We start from the raw sequence: 24,449 nt of genomic DNA, 5'->3' as shown, positions 1-24,449 counted from the left end.
AAGTATGCTAATTTGAGCCTGATCATTTGTACCACAGATGATAAATCTGGATTGATTTTCTCAGTTTGATTTGATCTGTTTGTTTTCTCAGCATAAACCATAGCATTCTTCTACAAAACTAAAGTTCAAATGCATCGATTATCTTCTTATTCTGCTTATCCAAAGTCCAATTTCACTTCCATACCATCTCATAGGGATCACCATGAAGTTGACCTAATAATTTTATATAGATTTCAACATACATTCTTATCAAGTCATGTACATTTTAGTTACCTGGATTACAATCATTCATTCAGCGTCCATTCACAATTATGATAGCACTTACAACTGGTGCTTGAATTTATGGCCATTGCAGGGCCCTCACATGATTGGAATCTGAGCTTTTGGCAATGCAATCTTTTGGCAATCTGGTCACACTTACAGCAGGTTGCCAAGCCCACCATGATCATGTGATCGCCATTTGTAATCTTCCATGTCAGTTTTCTCATAAGGTCAACAGGGAAGCCAACAGGGAAAATTGCAACTGCTTCCTTTTTTCAGCATAGGGCACTCATTCCTATGTCCTTCTTGGATTGGAAAGTCTTTCTTTCTAATCCTGGGAGGACAGGATAATTGACCACTGTGCCATGGAAAGGAAGCTTTCTCAGCTTTGTTTCTCGAGTGCAGCATGCTGCTTCCCCTCCTTGCCCTGGCTAGAAAATCTTTCTAACTTTCTAGCACATGGTGGTGGTCGGGAGTTTGCAAGTTGGGCCAGAGAAAGGAATATGAGCCAGTTCTACAAACACTTAACAACTCACACAACGATTTAGTGATCACACCTGGAAAGGTTGGGATAGCAGTCTTTGAGCGAGGCTGTCACATCAATAGCTCTCTTAACAATTGCAATGACTTACGACTATAATGGGCAGACTTCATTATGGTCATAAGTCGAGGACTATCTATAAAAATCATTAAACAAAATGCATGGCAATTTACATTCATGTATGAAATAGTTTAACAGTTTCATTCTTATAAAACAATGAGCTTTGGTTAAAATAGGTTAACATCTCTGCTAAAAAAAACAGCAACATCAATTAAGAGGGAAAAACACTCAAGAAAGAACCATCTGCAGCCAATACTATTTGTTGACATACACAGTTTATGAAGTTTAGAGTATTAGATTCAAATTGGCCCAATTTGTTCAGTATTCAGATTTTAAAAATCCTTTGAAAGCCATTTTAAGGGCATTTCTTACCTGTTGGAGGAGAAAGTTGTATCAACAGATTCTGTTTAAGTAAAATCTCCATCATTCTAGCAACATTTTTTCAATCTAGAATTTAAGGATTCTTAATCATAGTTTTCATTCTAGATTTGTTTCAAATGAGCATAAACCAAACTCGTTCATTTCATTTATAATGAAGTTTATCATGATATTGTGGAATGTAATGACATTTGCATATCAAAATTATTTACACTGAAGCTAGTAGTATAAATTATGTAATATTCATTCATTTATACTGGTATTATTTGTATGATAGTTATGTGATAGTGGTGTTGATTCAAATGACATGGACTGTCTTGGAAGCACGACAGAGCTATTCAAGAACTGCTGATATATTTATTTGATGATTGCAATATTTTCATTTGAGTTAATTAAAGAATAAAAACATGTATGTCTGCATGTGTAATGTTTGCATTTGAGACAGTTCTTAAGACTTAAAACCTCAATATATACCACATATTTCCAAATGTAAAAAAAGTGTTATTATTTAGTTGTAATGGTTGAAAATGCCTTTCAAAACAAAAATAAAAACAAAAAATCTTCCAGCAATCCAGCTAGTATTTAATCAAACTTCTATTGGAATGTTTATGGAAGAAAATACATACTTAGAAAAAATAATTAAATTCTCTTAGTAAAATCCATTATTGTCCTCCATAAAATGTCTACACACACACACACACACACACACTATGAAATCAGCAACATTTTACACATTCTCATACTTCAGAGAGCGCTAACAGCATTTCACTAGTTGAAAGCACTTTATCTTCATGTCTCTATAAGGCAGGGTTGGTGCATAATATTGTAATTTATATTGCCTAAATGTTATTTTGAGAGCATTGCATCATTTCTCAAACTTCATGACCTTTACAATTTTCTAAACTTTTATTTCCCTCATTATTCTGAACAGATTTCATTACATATTTTGAATGTAAACAACCCTGAATAATGATGGGGATCCATTACGTATGTACAGCTCTGACAATTGTGCATGAAACCGAGATGGAAACCCAGTGCATTAATTTACCTCTCATCTTCAGTAACTGCACTCCCATAAAAAGTTTTATACTCAACTCACATAAATCATGGAGAAGAAAAATGAGAAAATCTGGTGGCTAACTCATCTTCTACCATTCTGCGAAAATGAAATTCACTGAAATACCTATCAAAACTGCAATCATAAAGAGATAATGTCTTCTTAGGTCTATCTGCACTTTCCGATTTAATTTCCTCCATGCCCTTGACATCCACAGATACCATTAAGATTAAGCGCATATAGTAACTGAACAGTTTTCAGATTTTGATATATGGGGCCTAGGCACTAAATGTAATATCATCATTTGAAAATTAATGCAATATTTCTTTTGTTAGTTTTTTGACCAGGAAAGCAGAATGAATACTTTGGTTTCTCTCAAGTAATTTCCCCATCAGAATGACATGCAATTATGAATAGCTATGCACCTGGTCAGAGGTCAGTCAAATTACTACATCATTTAATGAGTAGAGAGATCAAAATGGAGCACACTGTTGCTGCTGAGAGACGCCTTGCAGCCTGCTACATCAAATGTGATAGAATCATTAGAGTAATAAGCATGAAAATCTGTTTGCAGATTAACCTGTGGTTTCATGCTGCTTTCATCTAATGGGGCACTGTGGAAATCTTGTCAGCTTTTCATCAGCTATGATCAAATTACTGAAATTGCATACAAACCACTGGCACAATTGGAAACAATATCCACAAGTACAAGTTTTTTTATGTAGATGCTAAAGAAAATAACCATCTTTGTATTTTATAGTTTTATTTACTTCATCTGATCGTTTTGACAATCTGTGCTATAAACATCTATGTATGTGTGCAAATTGTAACATAATATCAGTCTAATTTATGAAACAAAAGTAGCCCTGAAAAATGAAAATATGCTATTCTTGGTACTGCTAAACTAAATACTGTGAGAACAAAAAGATAATCTGATGATTGGAAACTATGTATTATTTGTTTTAAAAAAATCAAAGTTTTATTTTAAAATAGAAACATTAAAGAAATCAATCTTTTTCATATTTCAACATCTGTTTTAAATAAATTTATCTAATACAAAAAGAAATGTAATTTTATACAAAATTTTAATAGATTTTCATTCTCTATTAAAACATGTTTCTAGTTAATTTTGCTATATTATGATAACATCTTTAGTAATTATATATTGGAAAATATTATATAAAACTCCCTGATAAATAAAATTAGAAATAAAGTATTTTAAAATTAGGACTGAAAACCTGTCTCATAAGAAATAAATTTATTAGGTTAGAATATATTTCCATGTTATAAAACATAAGCACTGGTGATTTTGATAGAATGAAATAAATGGTGCAGTAAAATATTATTATTATTATTATTATTATTATTATTATTATTATTATTATTATTATTATTATTATTTATTAGTCAAGCAAGTATTAGATAACAGGTATAAGTATAAACATGGTTATGAATAGATGAAATGGATACGAATAAAAAAAAGAAACAATAGGACAGGGACGGTAGGCACGTTTGTGCGCCCCTACAGACCTCTTAGGAAAGGGGTGAGGTCAATAGTAGACAGTCTAAGGTTAAAGTTTTTGTGGTTTGGGGAAGAAACCAGAGTCAGGAAGAGTATTCCAGCCAATGACCATTCTGTTGCTGAAGTCATATTTCCTGTAATCAAGTTTGGTTTACCTTGAATTTGTATCTATTCTGTGCTCTTGTATTGATGTGGTTGAAGCTGAAGTATTCATTGACAGGTAGAACATTGCAGTAGACAATTTTATGAACTATACTTAGATCAGACCGAAGGCGGCGTAGTTCTAGGTTGTCTAAGTCTAAACTTTCAAGTCTGGTGGCATAAGGTATTCTGCTATGAGTAGAGGAGTGGAGAACTCTTCTTGTGAAATATTTCTGGACTTCCTCAACTGTATTAATATCAGATATGTAATGTGGGTTCCAGACTGATGAGCTGTATTCAAGTATTGGTCTAGCAAATGTTTTGTATGCTCTAGTTATAGTGTGATATTACTAGAGAAAAAGCTACACAGGATTAGGTTAACAACTCTTAACGCCTTTTTGACTATGTAATTAAAGTGGGCACAGTGGTGGCTAACCTTTATGGGCTCCTGTGCCAGAAATTGTGCGTGCACGCTCACATGCCAGCACCCAGAAGGCAATGCACCCCCCATGTTCCCTGCACATGCATGTGCAATCCCCCCCGCTGCCCCCTTACCTGCACTGCGCCTTCCAGCTGATTTTCGGCCCATTTGAGGCCTTTTTCGGCCTCCCAAAGGCTTGAGGAAAGCTTCTGCAGTCTTTGCAGGCCAAAAAATGGGCCCGTTTCATCACTTCCAGTATTTCTGAAAATATAGGAAGTGACAAAATGGGCCTATTTTTCAGTCTACAAAGGCTTTCCTCAAGTCTCTGGGAGACCGAAAAAGGCCTCAAACAGGTTGAAAATCAGCTGGGAGGTGTGTGCATGTACAGTGAGGTAAATTTGCCTGCGGCCTGCGTGCCAGCACAAATGGCTCTGTGTGCCACCAGTGGCATGCGTGCCATAGGTTCACCATCATGGCTCTAGCACTTAGATCATTAGAGATGAGTACTCCAAGTTCCTTGACATAATTGAGGTCATCAACAAGATCTTGACTATTTAGCTTGTGTTTTATTTTCTGATTTTTTTTGCCAATATATAAGACAGAGCATTTGTTTGTTGAGATTTGAAGTTGCCATTTGTTTGACCATTCTGACACATAGTCGAGGTCTTTTTGAAGGATAGCAGTATTGTCTGTGGTGTTGAATAGCTTTACATCATCAGCGAAGAGAACCAAGTTGCTCCTGGTATGATCACAGAGGTCATTTATGTAGAGTATGAAAAGAGTTGGTCCTAGAACACTGCCTTGGGGGACACCACTGTTGACAGGTACAGAATTTGATAGGACGCTCCCAATTTTGACCATTTGTTATCTGTTTGACAGGAATGCATCTATCCAGTTATGCAGGTGTCCAGAGATACCATAAGATTTTAGTTTTAGTAGTTTGTCGTGTACCACTGAATCAAAGGCTTTACAGAAGTCTATGTAAATAGCGTCCATTGCTTTGCCCTAATCAAGTTGTGTAGTCCATATGTTTTTGCAGTGTAGGAGTTGCAGATTACAGGATAGTTTTTTTCTGAAACCAAATTGTTTGTTAGAGAGTAGGTTGTTTGTCTCTAAGTGGAGGATAATGGATTAGTTAATAATTGATTCCATGATTTTACAAATGACCCAACATAAAGACATTGGTCTGTAATAAGTTAGCAATTAGACAGAAATAATTTTTCTCTATATATAATGAATAAGGTACTATTTGATGAAGCTTTCACTGAAAATGTTAGTCAGAAAATGCAAACATGGACACTGATGATGAAAATGATGTGTCAAAACTATGTTATCAATGAGGTAGTTTAATAATATGGGTGACCTTTAATTCTGAAAACAATGAAAAGGAAGTCCACACTGCACCTTCACACCCTGAGATCAACCTGTCTTTAAACCTGATGGCTTTTTGGAGATCCCGAATGCATGACTACGTTTCTGGGTTTGCAAGTCTTGAGTGTATATTTGATCTTGAGAATTAGTTCTATTGAAATATCTGTATTATATTTGTATTGATGGTTATTTTATCTTGGCTGAGAATTCTTTATTCATTTAGGGATCAATTTATTTTGCTGTTTTTTTTAATTATTAATTGTTGCTAGCTATAATATCAATTATAATATCAATTATGGTAGATGAAGCTCATATTAACTGCCAATTCAAGTTTACTGACAATTCTTCTGAAGTAGGTTATGGATGGTCATCAAATGATATTTGCAGTATGACCTTAATTGGGCCTTTGCACTTGCAAATGAACCTTAAATCGCATAAATAAACGTGACCATTTTCAAATTCTTCAAAGAAAACAAGGGAACTGACAGCAAGTATAGCGACTCACTATCCATTAAAACTCTTAATCACTTGCATCACAAAAACAAACCATCAGAAAGTTATATTTTCCTTGACTTAGTCATTTGTTTAGCAACTGTTCAAAGCTACAAAAGCAATGAAAAAAGTGACTTATAACCAGGCATCACACAATTGTCACAGCATCCATACAGATTTGATCAACATTTAGCTGTGATTTTAACATAGTAAAAGTTCATATTGGCAATTGGTATGTATTTAAGGCAATTGCAACATTCGGGGTCATATGATTGCAAGTTTCCCAGCAAGTGTCCAACAAGCAAAGTTAATAGTGGTAGCCAGATTTGCTTAACAACAGCAAGATTCATTTAACAACTGCAGCAATGTGATTAACAACCATAGCAAATAAGGTTGTAAAATCAGGCATGACTTAGCAACCCTTGGTGTGCACATGTGTTATCTTTCCTGCAGGAACTGTGTTGGTTGCTGATTTGCTTACAGGTGCAATTCAAGTGCCATTCGTCACCTTTAAAGCCCTTCATGGCTTGTGACCAGGTTATCTGAGGGACTGTCTCTTGCCAGTCACATCCACCCTACCCACTAGAGCAGGGAGGCAAGGAATGTTGTGTGTCCTGTCCCCTAAGGAGGTTACATCTGGCACGGCCTAGAAGAAAGGTCTTCTCTGTGGTGGCTTCCTCTCTTTGAAATATTAGAAATTAGACTGTACCTCACTTTGACACTCAAGGCCCTGAAGACTTGGTTTTGTCAATGAGCCTGAGGAATAAAGAATGAGATAGAGACCATCAAATGGCTTATTTGTCTGTGTGTTGTTTCAGGGTTGGGTGGGTGGGCCGGTTATTGTTTTCATTTTTTTCTATACTGTGTTTTTATTGTTTGTAAGCTGCCTAGAGTTACAGTGAGTGAGTAGGCAGCTATATAAATTTTGTAAATAAATAAACCGCCATGCTTAAATTTGGGTCCCAATTGTTGCCGTATATTGGAGGCTATCTGTATAAGGTTTCATCATCCTAGCTGAATCTGAAATCTGAAATGTGTGCAAGTAGTAAAAGAAAGAGCATATTCATATGGTCAATAGAATACATTATGGAACAAATTTATCCTGAAAAAGAAAATAGAAAGTATGTACTGTAAAAAATGTTTTTTATGGCTCTATGCATAAAATCAAAATATGTCCCATTTATCTCCTCTAAAGACAAAGGTTGCCTGCTTGAATTGGTAATAAGAAACTTTGGGCTACAAAATAAGATCAAATGTTAACAGCATGGAACACTTTTTTTTCAATATTCTATACTACTGCTGCGGTTACAACTGTCATCACATCTAATAGTCAGCATTTAATAATTTTTATTGACAGAATTTGGTCTGCTAAATTTTTGGCTAGGCTTAAGTCTAGGAAGTCTTAAGAAAATATGTCAACTTATTTAGAAAATGAATAATGAAGAACAGTATCTATTTTAAATTAAATATAGGAAAATGTTTAATTCCCCCTATATTATAATGTACATGTTTTACACATGAACACTACTGATGGCAGTTGTACACCACTGCTAACAATTACTTTAGTTAGAGAACTACATTTTTGCACCTTACAGAGATAACAAACACACTGCAACATAAAATGCAGGGGGGTTTTGTACCAGTCACTAACAGAAATGTGCAATTTACCCAATATGTCATTTTTTCTGATAACATATTAGTCCCTGAACAACAACAAAAAGAACAAAAACTTGTTGGAAATGTATATTTATATTAAAAATATTTTCCTATTTTCTGAATCTTAATTAATATCTTTGAATAATAGGTGCTGAAAATTCAATAGAAACTCTAATTGTCTGTTCTGGTATCAACAACATAGCTAAGCATTTGGCCTGTCTCTCTTCTGTATATCAGAAATTGATCCATAATCATCAATTGATAGCATCAGAGTAATATATACACTCACAAACCTCTAGAATATTGTTGCCTAGATACACTTAGATTGCTTTAAATCACTTTGGAAGCCAATTTTGCTTAAAATGTGTATAATAATCTGTTTTCACTGCTGTAAAGTTTAGTTTTATTAATTCTTTTTGTGATTTTTGGGGGGGCATTTTTCCATTTATTTTTCCATTATATCAAGTGTCAATTATTTTCATTTATTTATATATTTACTTGCCTGCCTATCTACCTATCCACCTAATTTATATGGGAATTTGAATGCTATTTATTTAGATATTTGTTCATAAAATATATCTTATATTTAGGATAAACAAAAACTACAAAAATATCTTTCCACACAGAATTTCAAATGTAAGCTATAAATTGCATTATTTCATGCACATCAGTTAATTTTCAGTAATGATAAGTTAACAAATTTTTTAATTCATTATCACTTATAAACATTAGTGTTTATGATTCAGTAGCATTAAAGCCTTCAGAAAAGGTGCTGATGTTGTCATGGAGGAATAGAAAACCTGAAGTTTCAAAGACAAAATTATAGTGGAACATAAGAAGTAAAAACATGGGAAAGTTCAGCATAGAGAAAGATAAAATGAATTTTAAATTTCAAAGGAAATTTAAAAGCAGAGATACAATATCCCTAAGTTCACAAGCTAGCAAAAGAATATTTGAGATCATCCAATGTAAATTAGAATCCTACATGGAAAAACAAATACCAGATGTTCCAGCTGGTTGTCAGAAAGGTCAAGGAATAAGAGATATTATTGCTAATGCTTGCTGGATAATTGAGAGTCAAAAGAACCCTGCATGTGGTTCAGTGAGTGATATAGAGGGTATAGAGGATGGCCTTGAGAGACAGATGGAAGATTTATCACTAAGGCAATAATCAGATAAACATGATTTGAGCCCATACCCAAAAAGAGATTTATGAAAATTCCTTCCCCATCCCCTCACCTGAAGATTAAAGAGGAAGAAGAGGAAGCATATTCAAACTTGCCAGATTCTATTATAATATCTGTTCTTTAAAAAAAATAGCTTTACACCCACACAGTGTCTGTTTCTTAGTCTGGTTCACCTTATAGGGCTAACATGTATTGAAAAGTCTTCAACTGAAGTGATCATGTTAAGTGGAATGTCCTTAAGAAAATGGAAATCCAAGAACATCTCATTTTCTTCACGCAAACCTAAATACAGGATAATAAGTTATAGTCTGAATGGAACATGGCAAAGCAGACTGGCTCCAGGGCAGAAAGAAATGAGACAATACTGTATATCCTCTCTTTGTACAGGTAGTTCTCAATTTACAACAGTTCATTTATGACCATTCAAAGTTACAACAGCACTGAAAAAAAGTAACTTCTGACAGTTTTTCACACTTACGAGCCCATGGTCATGTGATCAAAATTCATATGCTTGGTAACTGACTCATATTTATGATGGTTGCAGTGTCCCAGAGTCATGTGATCACCTTTTGACAAACAAAGTCAATAGGAAGCCAGATTCATTTAACATCCGTGTTACCAATTTAACAACTGCAATGATTCACTTAACAACTATGGCAGGGAAGATAGTAAAGTGGGGCAAAACTCATGTAACAAATGTCTCACTTAGCAACAGAAATTTTGGACTCAATTGTGATCGTATGTCAAGGATTATTTGTGTATTCAACCTATATCAAATAAATTATATTGTCTACCATGAGTTACTTTTATGCTATTTGGGGTTCAAAACTACACTGATTCCAGTTTGTTATATGTTGCCAAATAGTTTCTTCACTCAATGTAACATATAATATATCTGAGTATACTACATACAAAGTATGCCAAAAGCAGGAATTTCAAGGCATAATTTGGCCTGCCAGACAAAACGTCCAGATGAAACTTGTGTAAATGACATGTTCTCACCTGAAGCATAAGGCACAAATGGAACAAGTGCAACTACAGTTCTGCCTCAGCCACAGACTTTTCTCACAAAAGGAAAGAGAAAATATAATGAATATCGGGCCAAGCAATTACTGCATATGCAGAAACTAGGTTATTAGGAACATGGCTAACTTTTAGCTGTATTCCCCAATGACATCATCCAGTCTAAATCTGAAAATCAGAGGAAGAATCCAGCCACTGGGCTTTTTGCTGTTGTTATACAATAATAAGCTTGTTATCTTTAAGATGTACTGTAATGTTCCTTCTCCTGTCAAACATGCTTAAAGAAATATTATTTCTTGTTTGAAAGCAGACTCATAGGGAATTATCAGAAGCTACCTTTGGTTTCCATACAGTTCAGGAAGCATAACTCTATGACACAACTATTTTTATCAGTACAAAAAAATACATTGAAGTAAAAAAAGATAATCTTGAAATTGAAAAAAAAGAGAGTAGAATAAGGTACAAATATATCATTTCCTTTATAAATAATAAAATCTATAAAACTAAGTCCTAATTGTATAGCACATGCCATTTTTTACTTAAGCATATCTGCAAGTCACATATGAAGCGCAGTGCAAGACTGGCATGAGGACATAAACTGAGCAATCCTAACTCTTCAAATAGCAATGATTATAAGTATCTTTACTGGGAAAAATACACGGAACATACTACTCAGGAAGAGCTTTTAGCAATCCCTATTGGTGTTTATTGATTGACATATTACAAGGAGAATTTCTTCATTGCTGAAAGGCAGTAACTATCCACAAACCACTGATGGGCTAACAAGCTATTAATGACAGTCTGCAACCCAACACTTAAAATGGTCAGAATTCTTTCCTTGACCACAAGGACAAGTGGGTCATTCATGTAAGACTTAAAGAGATGGAATTTTCCAATCTTTAACAAAGGTTTAATAAACATGAGATTGTGCATTTTCAACATTGACATTCCATCATTGACATACAGGTTCAAACATTAACATTCCTGCTGATCATAAAGTAAAAGATAATACCCAACCAGACAATCATACCACAAACCAGAAAAAAAACAACATATAACATAACCAAAGAATTTAATCAAAAAGGCTATACTGAATATTCTATCAATGCCTCACTATAGTGCATCCAGAAAATCAAAGACCTAAAAATAGAAGAATAGATTTTGATTTCATTCAATGTCACAGCACTCTTTACATCCATAAACCAGGAACTAATAAAAGAATTCATGGCAGCACTACTACACAATATGCCCAACTTAAACAAATACAGTAAGTCTGAAATATCCAGAATCATGGACCCCCATCAGCCTCTCTCTGACTACCTACTTTCAATTTGATGGATAAATACACCAATAAATCAGAGGAACATGCATGGGATCAGCAATCTCAGGACTCATAGAAGACTTCATTTGTAACTGATCATTTCTGATCTCCTTGCCCTTTTCTCCACCTTTTCTGATGCTATAACAAGATGTTTCATTTCAGCTTCTTTTTTATTCTTATTTACATCTTTTATCCGAGTTGCATTTTTGTTAAATTTCTCTGCGTTGTCCCATAGCTCTGCCCAGAATGACACTGTTTCTTCTTTGTCAGGTGTAGACTGGTAAACAGTAAACTCTCCAATGATAGATTGGAGAAACATTTCTGATTTGACTGAAAATGGATTCTGTTATAGTGTGCAATTCAATCATCATATCCACTGATCTTCTTGGCTGTAGCTGTTATTTGCTGCTTTATTATTTCCAATGCTTCCTTAATCTTACTTGTTTCTAGGTAATATTTCTTGAAAAAAAAATTTGGTCTTCTATACCTCAGTTTTTTTTTCCTTTCATCTCTTCTAGCTTGCTTGATCTTAACTTGCTGATCTTAATTTACAGCCTGATGTTCTGTTTTGATGATGCACTGTTTACCATTTTTGTTTCTTTCTTAATTTTGCATTCCAGGCATTCTGTTATAATTACAGTGTGTTGTACATTTACTTGCACATTTGTTTATTTACTGTTTGAAGTTACAATGGCATTGAAAAAAGTGACTTATGGCCATTTCTCACACTTATGATCATTGCCACATCTCCATGGTCACATGATCAAAATTCAGTTGCTTGGCAGCTGGCATGAATTTATGATGGTTGCAGTGTCTCAGGGTCATATGATCATCTTTTGCAACCTTCTGAAAAGCAAAGTCAACAAAGAAACTAGATTCACTTTAACAACGTTACTAACTTAACAACTGCAGTGATTTACTTAACAACAGTGGCAAAAAGGTCATAAAATGGGGCAAAGACTCACTTAACAGAGCAACAGAAATTATGGGCTTAATTGTGCTTGCAAATTGAGGACTATCTATAATTGGTTTGTTTCTTGCAGTGAGCTGCTGCTTATATTTGATATTATAGTATTGACATCTTTTAATACTTGTGCTAGCTGTTTCTTTGGAACAAGCTTCAATGCTGGCAACTTTATTCTGTTGCTTTTGTGCTGTATTATATGCTCAAAGATTTTTTGTTTCATTTCTTCTACTTTTTTAGTTAGGGAACTTTGTTCTTTCTGATGAAAAGGCAGACAAGAAGGTGCCTGGTTTGAGAATGAAAAAAATTCAATAGCTAGGCTGCTACTTACTATTTATGCCTTTCCTCCAATGGTGGTATTCTACCGGTTCAAACTGATTCTGCCAAGCCGGTAGCGGCGATCAGCAGTGGAGAATGAACTGGTTCTGTCCGACACTCTGTGTTGGGCACACCTGCCCTCCCATACTAACCCTTATGTCCTGCTTTTTTGAAAGTAGTGTAATCCCGGGTTACATTTCTTCATACAGACACAAATTCGACTTCATGCTCATTTTTATATTCTATTCCATATCTTATTACTGTTATACATTTTCAGCATAACTTCTCCCCTCTTTCAATTTTCTCAATTTTATTTTAATTATCTCATCTCAATTCAAGTCATTATATTTATATTTTTTGTCTGTCCTGTTTCAATTATCTATTATCTTTTCTCATTAAACAAAATTTCTCCTGTAATAACTGATTGGAGTATGACGCCTTTATATCTTTTAAGTTTATCCATTTAACTCTTATTTAGGCTTCAATATATACCCTAAAGTTTTAACATTCAATATAATACATAACTTCCATTCGGATTCTGCTTGGTACATTCTTAAAATACACACGGGGTAAAAAGTGGGGAGAAAAGAAGAGAGGGAAGAAGGAAAGGAAAAGAAGTTACAAAGGACAGGAACAAGTTATAGAGAAACAGGACCTATTTAGAGATAATGGGTGAAAATTTAACTGAAAAAGGGATTCTGTAAAGGTACATAAGATTGTATTGTTATATTAGTAATAGAATTAACTTTAGAAAATTGGAAACAATGTATGATTAAAATGAGGGATCAAATAGTTAGTGTAATTTAGATTCTTTTTAATTCCAGGCAGTCTCCTCCCTCTTTCAGATCCTGCCCTTATTCTTTTTCTCTCCCTCCTGCTTATGAAAAAAAAAATTAGTGTCCAGAAATCTTTATTATCCCTTTGACATTTTGTTTTATTTTCAGCTTAATTGCCCATTGATGTCAAAGTGGATTTTTCCGATTTCTTATTTAAGTCTCTTAGTTGTCAGTATAGGGAAGGGAAGAGAAGGAAAAAAAAACCCAAACCTTTCCCTTTTCACTTTCCTTTGCTGCTTCCGACTCTTCTTTGGGAGCGATGTTATTTTTTTGTAAGTTTAAATTCCAGGGTACCTTAGTTGTTGCTTTTACAATTTAACCCGGTCAGCCAAAACTTTCTCTTCTTATCTTCCTCCTGCACATTCTTTTCCGGTCGAGTTCTTCTTTGTGGTGGCCATTTCTGACCACCGCTGCAACCGCCTTCAGGAAAGGGAGTAATGGCCAGCTGAGGAGGAGAGATGCGGCTCTCCTCAACCCTGCTGGCAGTCTCCCCCCTCTTCACCACCTCTACGGGGTGGCTTAGCCCCGAAACCAGCCGGCTCGGGGCGCTCTAGCGGCGAGCCCAGACTGAAACAGCGCACGATCGCGAATTTCTGTCTGTCACCGAAGAGACTTCAAACCGGAAGCCCCTTATGTCCTGCTTTTGAAGCGCAACTGCTTTGCGTGGCACAGCAATTGCCGCGTGACAGCTGCTGAAGTGTCAGGGGGTGTGCAGGATTGCAGGAGGTCACTCAAAACACCTCTGCATTTGCACAAAGTGCATGTTTGGCGCGCAAAGTATGTGTGTGCATGTAAAGCGCACCCATCAAGCCACACCCACTGAACCAGTGGTAAAAATATTTGAAACACACCACTGCTTGCCTCTACAGTCTGAATTATTTCTGGCAAGATTTTGATTTCTTTGCTTTGGATGGACCTTTGAATTCTGCTGCCATGAATACTTTATTTCACATTATAAATTAACAGGAGATGATTACAAAAACTGATTATGAACAACATAACACAATCACCAAAATGATTCACTGGAATGCCTGTTAAAAAATTATCATGTGCCAATAATGAAAAATCAGTGGGAATATAGAGTTGAAGAAGTAGTCAAAAATAAGGAGTTAAAATATTGTGAGATTTCCAAATACAGACTGATAAAGTCTTGGCTCATAACACACCCAATTTAACTGTGGTTGAATTAAAATCTAACTAATTAATTCTATTATTGTATTCTCAGAAAATCTAAGATGATTTATTTTAAAATAAATTATTTGTGAGATAAAAATTAATCTTTTCAAGTAACTGTCATGATTGCAACCAGAAATGCAAGCTTCATAGAGAGTAGGCACAATAGCCAATAGGCTGAAGCAGCCTCGAGAAGAATTAAATTAATACCACAGAGAAGCTATACTAAAGGTTAACTGAGCCTGATTGAAACAAACTGAATGAATGAATTTGCCCACTATAGTATATTTTAAAGCTAGATGTGAAAAAAGAAGTTCCTGAATAGAAACATGAAAGGAAGAAATAGCTGTCAAATAAACCTTTAAGGAAGACAATCAGAGTACTTCACACACACCCCAAATCAGCAGGAATAAGAGGACCCCAGAGTAGAGAATAGACACTCAGGTTCAAAATTTGGAAGAAGTTATTTAAAAAATTTCCACTTAGAATATGAACATAATGTTAACAGCTTCTGGATGGATAAAGTACCTCCTGAACTATTAGAATAATCTTTATCAAACTCCTCAGGTGATCAGTAGGAACGTGTCTATCTCCAGATGCAATAGACTGAGACAGCAGATCTACTGTTGTTATTGTGACAAGCAGTGAAACCATCCAATAAAGAAATGAATTAAATTTATGAACTGTAGCTGCAACAGCGCCAAATAAGTGCAAGATATTATTAGAAGAATTGTTCCAATAAAATAAATTGGTGGGAAGAAACAGAACAGTACAGGTAGTGTATGACAATTTGAGATTATCATGGCACTGAACAAATGAAGATTACAATCAGTTCTCAGAGTTCTATTCGTCCCAGCATCACCATGGGCAGGTAATCACGATCTGGATGCTTGGCAACTGGTTTGCACTTATGATTGACTGCAGTGCCCAGTGTCACATGATCGCTATTTGCAACCTTCCTGCCCGCTTCTCCAGAAAATCAATGGGAAATCTAGTAAGGAAGATTGTAAGTTGCTGAGTAAGTCACTACCATCTACATATTTTCCTCCATCTCATTGTGTTTCCACTTTGCCAGTCATTCATGCACCCCCATGCATCCTCCCCGACCCATATTGCACTTTCAAAAACTCTCTGACCCATGCCACTTTTCTCATGCACCATCACATACTCTCCTCATATGGTTCCTATTGTGCAACTCCTCAGAAACCCTTACCACACTTCTCTCCTGCCTATTTGACAGCAGCTATTTACATGCTTGCCAGCCTGGGACTTTCAACTTCCTGCCAGCTTCTCCACTGACTTGTGGGAAGCCAACAGGAAGTTGCCTCACCTAACAACCATGATATTCAGCTATTAATGGCAACTGGAACTGCAAGGATTGCCATCACTATGAAAACATCGCTTGGTGATAGAAATTCCAGTCCCTATTGCTATTTTAACTCAAGGACTAACTGTATCCATAACCACCTGCAAAAAAATGAATAATCATGCAACCCTAAATACATTACTGATCAACTGCCATATTGTTGACTATTTCTATAGACTGAAGAAGTCTGAGAAGTTTCCATCAAGAGAAAGTACATCAAAATTTCTATATCTTCTGATCAATTAGTTATGTGCGCAAATCAATTACTAGATTCAATGTATTGGCCAAAGTATTAGGAGCTAATCTAACAGAGATATTATCAGGAAATCTTAAAACTGATTTAGCCAGCTTCTCTGGAGAATGGAGCTGACTGACAGACTCAAACTGTCTTGGAGGAAGCTCAGAATTATACTAGTCTAATAGGAGCTTCAGGGAGTCCCATTTAAAAAATGAGTTGTCAGTTATACTGGGATACTGGAAAGTCTAAGAAAGTCCTAATATTTACAAGGAGCTTTGCATATGTATATTCAAGTTAAGAAAGTGTGACTAAAGTATGACTGTACATGCACTGAAGGCACAAATTGTTATTGCTGTTGCTGTTTTTTATTTTGGTCAACTCAAGACAGCAAACATATCTAATACACTTTCCTTTTCTTTCTCTTCCTGAGAAACACCTAGAAGTTGGATACAATACATTCTTAACATGAACCAGTTATTTCACAAGTATTCTGGAAAGAAAAATACTGTTCTTCAGATTACAGTCAGATCTTGTTTCCCTATTGTGTGTCCTGAATATCAACAATGACCCACCTGCCTTCCCTAGCTTGTGTCATAAATGGAACTCTGTGTGAAGTTATTTGGATTGGAATCATTTCTAAAATTGAACAAATCTATTAACCTGACAGCACTGTGTTTACAGTTAAGCACTTGATATTTTCATTAAAAACTGTACTTTTATTTAACAACAACATATCATTTAAATCAGTAATTCATGCTATATTGAAAAAAACTCATATTGCATTTAAAAACTATCAAATTAATGAAATGTATAAGCAATATAAGAATGTATATTTCAAAATAGAAGTTTGTTATTTTCACATCTAGATATGCCAAAAAAAAAATCCCAATGAAGAACAACTTTAAGTTTATAATTAAGGCAATCATCAATCCAAGGATTATAGCCAATTTTATTTCATCTCCACATCAAAAAAATTTAAAAAATTTAAATCTCTTGAAACATACGATAAATGAAAATGTAAGCGCTTCACACATAATAACAGTAAGCTGACCCTCTGGGAAATAGTTGACTTTCTCAATTCAAGCGATTCAAAGCTCATTCAGAACTGTTCATTTAGAATGCAGATATCAAAGATGATGCAAATATTCAAGAGGAAATTAGAACTTACCAGATGTTCTAATCCAGTTTTGATGTTTCCGGCATCTCTGAAATAGAAGAACAAAAATTCTAAACAATTATTAATCATTGGTATACAATTATTTATGTTGAACTTCAAAAGCTATAATGATCTGTCCTTTTGTTTAGTTTGTTTTAATGTCTGAAGCTATATTATTGAATAAAACTTAAATGCATCCTCTAGTATAATTCCAAAATGTCTTTACCATAAAATCTAAAACATAATACAAATATATAACAGAATAAGTGAATGCATATGATTGCTGATAGTTGGTAAATTTTAAATCCCTTTATTAGAACCAGAATTTATGTACCATTTATAAAAAGAAATGTTTTCAATTATTCTCCCATGAATAAGAAAATTGTTTCTCTGTAAAACTGTATGATCTTAACATCTAAATAAAGTTGACTGATAGCACATGATTTAAAAATTCAGCTGATTCGTCTAATTTCAGAGTGATGTGTGTTTAGGAGAATCAATATATAGTACATAACCAACAAAAATAAAAAATTGAGTTGGGTCAATTCGTTCAATATTCTTTGATCAATTCTATTAAGAAAGAAGGCGACTTAGTTTTTTAATCAGTAGATCCAACATAAATCATTGATAACTTGTTATAGCTATAGCTGTGTGAAAAAGTCCTGCACACTTTCAGTTTTAAGCTGTATTTACACGTTTAATCTATTTTTCACTCATAGAAACCACACAAAATTAGTACTTTGATGCAAATTTCTGTAGTCGGATTGAGATGCATAATTTTTATGAATATAACCAAAGTCTTTTTAAGGTTTTAAGTGAGTTTACGTGCTAAAACAAACACAACTTGAATTTTCAAGAATGTTAGGATCAAAAGTAGCCAATCAGCAGTGAGTGCTGACTGACCAATCAAAATGCACAGAGGCTAAATCTATGAGCCAATCAATGTTGTCATACTGACTATAAATAGGCATGAAAAGCATTGAGAAATTTAATTTAGCTCTGGCTGTGGGCAAGGATGAAGGCTTTTGCTTTCACCAGTACTAAGCAGCAGCATCACATCATTGTGCTTCATGAAGAGGGTTACTCCTGTACAGAAATAGCCAAGAGAGTGAAATGCCATTACACCACAGTGAGCAGAGTGGTTGAAAAATACCAAATAACTGGTTCAGTTGATGACAGACTCCGCTCTGGAAGACCAAGAAAGTCAACAAAACGGCAAGATCAGGGTCTGCAACACATTTTGATGGCTGACAGAAAGCTCACCTCACCTCAGATTACAAGAATTTGGGGTAAAACATGTGATGTAAAAATGTGCAAAAGCACAGTGCATCGCAGACTGCTTGCCAGAGGGCTCAAAGGCTGCAGGGCTTGAAGTAAACCTTTGCTCACAGACGCTCACCACTCTCATCGACGTGCATGGGCCAAAAAGTATGCCAAGTGGACCAACGAACAGTGGGCCAAGGTCATCTTCAGTGATGAGAGCAATTTCTACTTGACTGGGAATCAGTGCAATAAGTATGTCAGAAGATTTCCAGCTGAAGAATTTAGGCCATACTGCCTGAATCTATCTGTGAAGCATTCATTGCACGTGATGATCTGGGGCTGTATCGCTGCTTCTAGTATTGGTCGGATATAAATCGTCCAGGGAATCATAAATTCCAAGCAGTATGTTAAGTCCTGAAAAAGACCATGCTTCCTTCAGCTCAGCAACCTGTAGGGAAAGACTTACTTCCAGGATGACACTTCCTTGTCATCAAGCCAAGTCCATCCAGCAGTGGTGTTTGACTCCTGGATTGGCCACCGCAGAGCCCGGATTTGGACCCAATTGAGAATTTGTGGGCCAAGATTGGTTACGAAATAAGCAAGAAGCATCTAAAGACCAAGCAGGAGCTGATTGAATCCATTATTGCAGCCTGGCACCACATTGTCACCAAAGATCACGTGCAAAGACTTATACAGTCTGTGCTGAAGCGATGCCGCCTGATGATAAGCAATAAGGGCTGGCCAATTTCATATTAGTAACCATGTTTGGTTACCTAAACGGACCTTTTCAGGGCCACAAACAATAAAAATGTTAACAAAACACTAGCATTGGCCTTAGTAATTACAACACATATGCCACTGGGTATGCATCAGTTAATCTGTTTTCATAGTCATTGTAAGCATGCATTGTAAGTATGCAAGAAAATCCCCATCCAAACAGCACCAAATTGCAAAAAGCTTATGCTTTTCACTTAAAAACCATGAGTGTTTATTTAAATATAACAATATTTGCATAGCAGTTATCATAAAATATCAAAAAAATAAATAAATGGCCTATCCAAAAAAATGTCATAAACCATAAACCGTAAACCATGCAGGACTTTTTCACACAGCCGTAACTTGCTCCAATGTTTTATATCTATCTCTAACCATCCTGCTAAACAGCATTCTCTTCAGGATCATAACGTTTGTAAATAAATCTATAACACAGAACTCATACTGCCAGGAAACCTTGCTTTTTATCTTAAGCAAAAATTCATTTGCATTTTTGGCAATAAAAAATAAACATGATAAACCAGTACTTTTATTTCTCTATCATCACACGCATTAAACATTTTACCCATTCAATTAAGCCAGGCACCAAATTACTTTAGAATTTAATTTTAAGAATTTAAAATTATTTTCCATGCAATGAAAATAGACATAAACCATCTTTTTATTTCTTATTTTTTTAATTGGTTTGTGATTTTTCAAAGAGAATATTATCAGAATGCAACTTTTCTATATTATTTCCTTACTATTCAGATTTTAAAAAAATATGAATTACATTCTTCTTTGCATTTTTCTATTATAAATGAACTATAATCTACGTTATTTAATATAAGCCTTACTTAAAGATGCATTGCAAAATAAAGGAAATTCAGAAATTACATATTGGTTTGACCTTAGTTCAGGAAAGAATGCTGGCTCTAAAAAAGTGAAGTATTTTTTTCTCTTTTCAACATGTGTTTTTGTAGAATTGTGAAATAATAAAACAAGACTATGCACAAAACATATCCTACTTTTAATCAAAACGATATTCTATAAATTAGAGACTTATTTTCCTGAATTAGAAATCAAGACTACTAACCAGCTGCCTGAAGGCATTAACAGGGGTGAAGGGAAGAAAGAGGACAATGTGATAAAACACACAGTGTGATATTGTAATACAAACTATGCTCCTTTCATACTTGTGTATGATATTAAACCTAGTACTGATGATGTTATCTAGTTGGGTAATGAAACATCCACAAGAAAACAACCAAGTTTAGTTAGCACCAAGGACCCCTCATTTCAACCTTGATTACAAATATTCTCTTCTATTAGTACCAATCAGCTGTGTAAGAACCAGCTCAATCAAGGTAAAGAGAAAGCTCTCCAAAGAAACTTTCCTAACTCTTTTAATAATCTTTTTCAAAATTTTACGAAAGTTATCATTAAATTTTTGATGTTAAAAATCATTAGATCAGTTTTAAAACTACATTACATGAAAATATATTTAAATATATTAAAATGTCTAAACTGCAATTATTTTAATGTGGTTTACAATATTGTATTTCTTATTTTTATTGTGATCTATCTAGAGAATTATATGGCCAATATAAATACACTACTGAATCAATAACTGACCTAAGGTGACTTAACAGATGCTCAACTAATTTAAAAGATCTCTGTCTCCAAGTGATAATCTGGTCTACCCATGTATCAAGTAAATAAGTTTTGGATATTGTCAAAGGACAATTCTGAGTAAAAGCTATAAAAATGAAGAATTTCTATGTAAAAGTTGTATTAGAGTAGGAAGAATTTCCAGAGATAGCATTGAAATGTTTATTTTACTTTGCTTGTAAAATGATGAGCAACTAGGTTTTGACAGAGTATTCAGGGATTTATAGCTGTAGTAAATTATCATAACAAAATTCTTGCATCTGACTATTTTCAATGTTCCCATTACTAACAGCAATTATAAAACTAATTATATACAGCATCTGTAAATATTAATTGCTCAAATCATTGAATGCATTTTGAAAATCTATTTTCAACCATTTCCATATATTTTTATTCATATTTTTAGATTTAAAATGTGCTACAAACATCTGTTACTGTTATGTTTTTTAAAAAAAACCTGCATAGAAAAAATTAGTCTCATGAAACATGTAGAATAATAATCAAAATTTGCTATACCGCATCATACATTATTAACAGAAAACTGAAGTCCTCTATTTATATTGGAGCTGAAGGTCATAATGAACTTAATTGCTAGGAAGCAGAACCCAGGTCACTGACACACAAAGCTTCTTGCTAATGGTATCAAATTTGTTCTCTTTAGTGGTCTGTCTCCTATGCTGTGCTTGTCACAACTTCATCAATATTTGCACAACTGTTTTTACTCTGTGCTGAAAGCAGACTTAATTCAATTATAGATCTTAAAACTGATAAAATGGTCCTGAAGTGGAAATGGGAAAGATATTATTGGCAAATGAATAAAGATCTGTATTGAACTAACACACGAGAGTATAGAAGATTTTAAAAAAAAAATCATTCCTTGTCTTAAGTCTTCTGGGAACAGTGAGTTTTTCTTTCCCTCATGCAGCACATTGATTTCTGAATTAGACTGCAATATTAAATAATTAATATACTTGCCATGATTGATGTTTTGCATTAGTTGAATATTAGGTTATCAATCAAAATCCACTTGGTTTAATGTAATAATATTGAAAAAGTGTCAGTGTCTGTTCATCCAATTTGTAGTTGAAGGAGCACAGATAGTAATATTGGAATAACAGAAGGTTCTGAAGCAGGAAGTGCTCTAGCTAAACATACTGTATATAAGGCAAAGATTAGGAAACTAGTAGTGACTTTGGACCAGTTATTCTGTGTGAGCCTAACTCACCTCAAAGGGTTGTTGTTGTGGGGATTACGCCAAGGAAAGAGTATTGTTTGTCATTTTGGGTTTTTTTATAAAAAATAATAAAGGCAGGATTAAAAATGTAAAAAAATTGTAAATCTAACTACTTTATGGCATTCATGATTTTCAATGCAATTTTCTTTCAACTCTGGGATTTATCATGGAGAAGATCTTGTCATACAGGTAATCCTTACTTTATGACCAATCACTGAACAACTATGCCAAGTTACAACTGACCCTCACCCCCCAAAAACTTACAAACCAAATTTAAAATTCCAGTGGCTGCCCCTCCTCAGTAATCAGGCATGATATTCCCCTCTGAAAAAAAAATCGGGGCCGGCCAAAAGAGACCCCCCCCACCGCGCGCCAAGAAATCACTGCCCAGCTCCCTTTTCCTGCTGCCCGCCCAGGCTCCGCTCACACCGCCCGCCCGCCCGGCCTCCGCTCAGGTATCCGGCTGGGGCTGTCAGGAGTTGCTACCGCCGGCGCGGCTCCGCACGGCTCCAGTCCCGCGTTGCCTCGGGAAGGGAAAGGCAAAGCCAGGAGCCGCTGCTGCCGTTGGAAAGCGCCGCCGCGGCTCTTCCTTTTGCCTTTCCCTTCCTGAGGCAACGCGACTGGAGCCACGCAGAGCCGCGCCAGCGGTAGCAACTCCTGACTCGGGGCCTCCGAGGGGAGGGGAAGGAGGAGAAGAAGGGGGGAGGGGGGGCAATTCCCCAAAAAATCGGAATTCCGATTTTAATCGGAAGAATATCATGTCTGAGTAATTTATTATTTTATTTAAAATACAATTAAGTGAAAGAATCAACTCATTAATAATAAATATAAGAAAAAGGGCTCCATTTACCAAACTTGAATTATACATAATAAATAACTTATGTCAATAATATAATCACTGTTATTCAAGAACAAAAAAAAATATTTTTCTGCAACAGGTGAATTAGCACAGGTACTCCTTGCTTAAGGACTATTTGTTAAGCAACCATTCAAAGTTACAATTGTGCTGAACGAATGGCAGTTATGACTGGTCCTTGAAGTTATGGCTGTTGCAATGCTCCCATGCTCCAATTCTTGAGGCTTGGCAGCCCACCCACATTCACAACTACATGTGTTTCAACTCTCTCCATCTTTCCTTTTTTCCCATCTCTACCCTTGTGGCCACCCTACACTCTGCCACCTCCCTATCTTTGTCTCCCTGCTGACCTTCACTGTTTGCTTCCTTCCACTGCTGATGAGGTATGGCCTGCAAACGCAGCTGCTGTCCTTGGGGGAAGGGAGGAATTGAACAGAGGTGAGTGCAGCAGGGTTGCAGACCCTTGTCTCCTGAAGTTTGTTGAGTCAACCATGAAGGAGGCAGCAGGTAATGGTATGTGAGAAAACCTTAGGAGATGGTGTGATGGTATGCTGACAGATGGGGTGAAAACATGATGGTTTGGAAACAGTCAGATTAAAAGAATGTACAGCCCACATCTGAATAGAGGGCAGAGCAAGAGACTCTGAAGGGACATTCCCTAGGACAGTGATGGAGAGCCTTTTCGGCACCGAGTGCCTAAACTGGAACGTGAGCGTGCTGAAGCACCGGAAACCAAAGACTAGCTGGCTGGTGCGCACATGCACAGCGGCCAGCTGATCTTCAGGTTTCTGGAGCTCTGGCGCATGCAAAGACTACCTGGCCAGCATGCATGCCCCAGAAGAGCAGCTGGCGATGGTGCACATGCCCACAGAGAGGCTCTGTGTTCCACCTCTGGCACGCATGCGCAATCACGGCCCTAGGATCTCACGCTGTAATGTATACAAAATTTTTGTATTGAGAATTTATTCTGAAAATTTGTGGTCAGCATTAGCCATGAAAACTATGGAAGGAAAGTTCAATTTTCAATATTCATGTCAATTTTATATATTTAGAGCAGGGGTGTCAAACTCACGTCGTCATAGTGGTATCATGTGACATATCAGGATTTTTTCCCCCTTTGCTAAATCGGGCATGGGCATGGCCATCTGGCCTGCAGGCCGGGAATTTGATAGCCCTGATTTAGAGAAATG

At 35.6% G+C, this 24,449-nt stretch overlaps 1 protein-coding gene across 4 annotated transcripts in view; it reads right to left on the bottom strand.

Moving 5' to 3' along the window:
• RSRC1 (arginine and serine rich coiled-coil 1) overlaps positions 1 to 24,449 on the bottom strand; it is a 150,274-nt gene that overhangs the window by 69,717 nt on the left and 56,108 nt on the right. For all 4 annotated transcript variants that reach the window (XM_026665625.2, XM_026665634.2, XM_087965234.1 and 1 more), the window contains exon 5: positions 17,495 to 17,531. In XM_026665625.2, the coding sequence (XP_026521410.1) occupies positions 17,495 to 17,531 (37 nt within the window). The remainder of the gene's footprint in view (positions 1 to 17,494; positions 17,532 to 24,449) is intronic.

The sequence above is a fragment of the Notechis scutatus genome, chromosome 4 (assembly GCF_049901735.1).
Source record: "Notechis scutatus isolate UNSWTSFEM ecotype Mainland chromosome 4, rNotScu1.2, whole genome shotgun sequence".
In the NCBI taxonomy this organism is placed as follows: domain Eukaryota; kingdom Metazoa; phylum Chordata; class Lepidosauria; order Squamata; family Elapidae; genus Notechis; species Notechis scutatus.
Note: the sequence above shows the minus strand (reverse complement) of the source record. Positions and strands in the feature narration are given on the sequence as shown.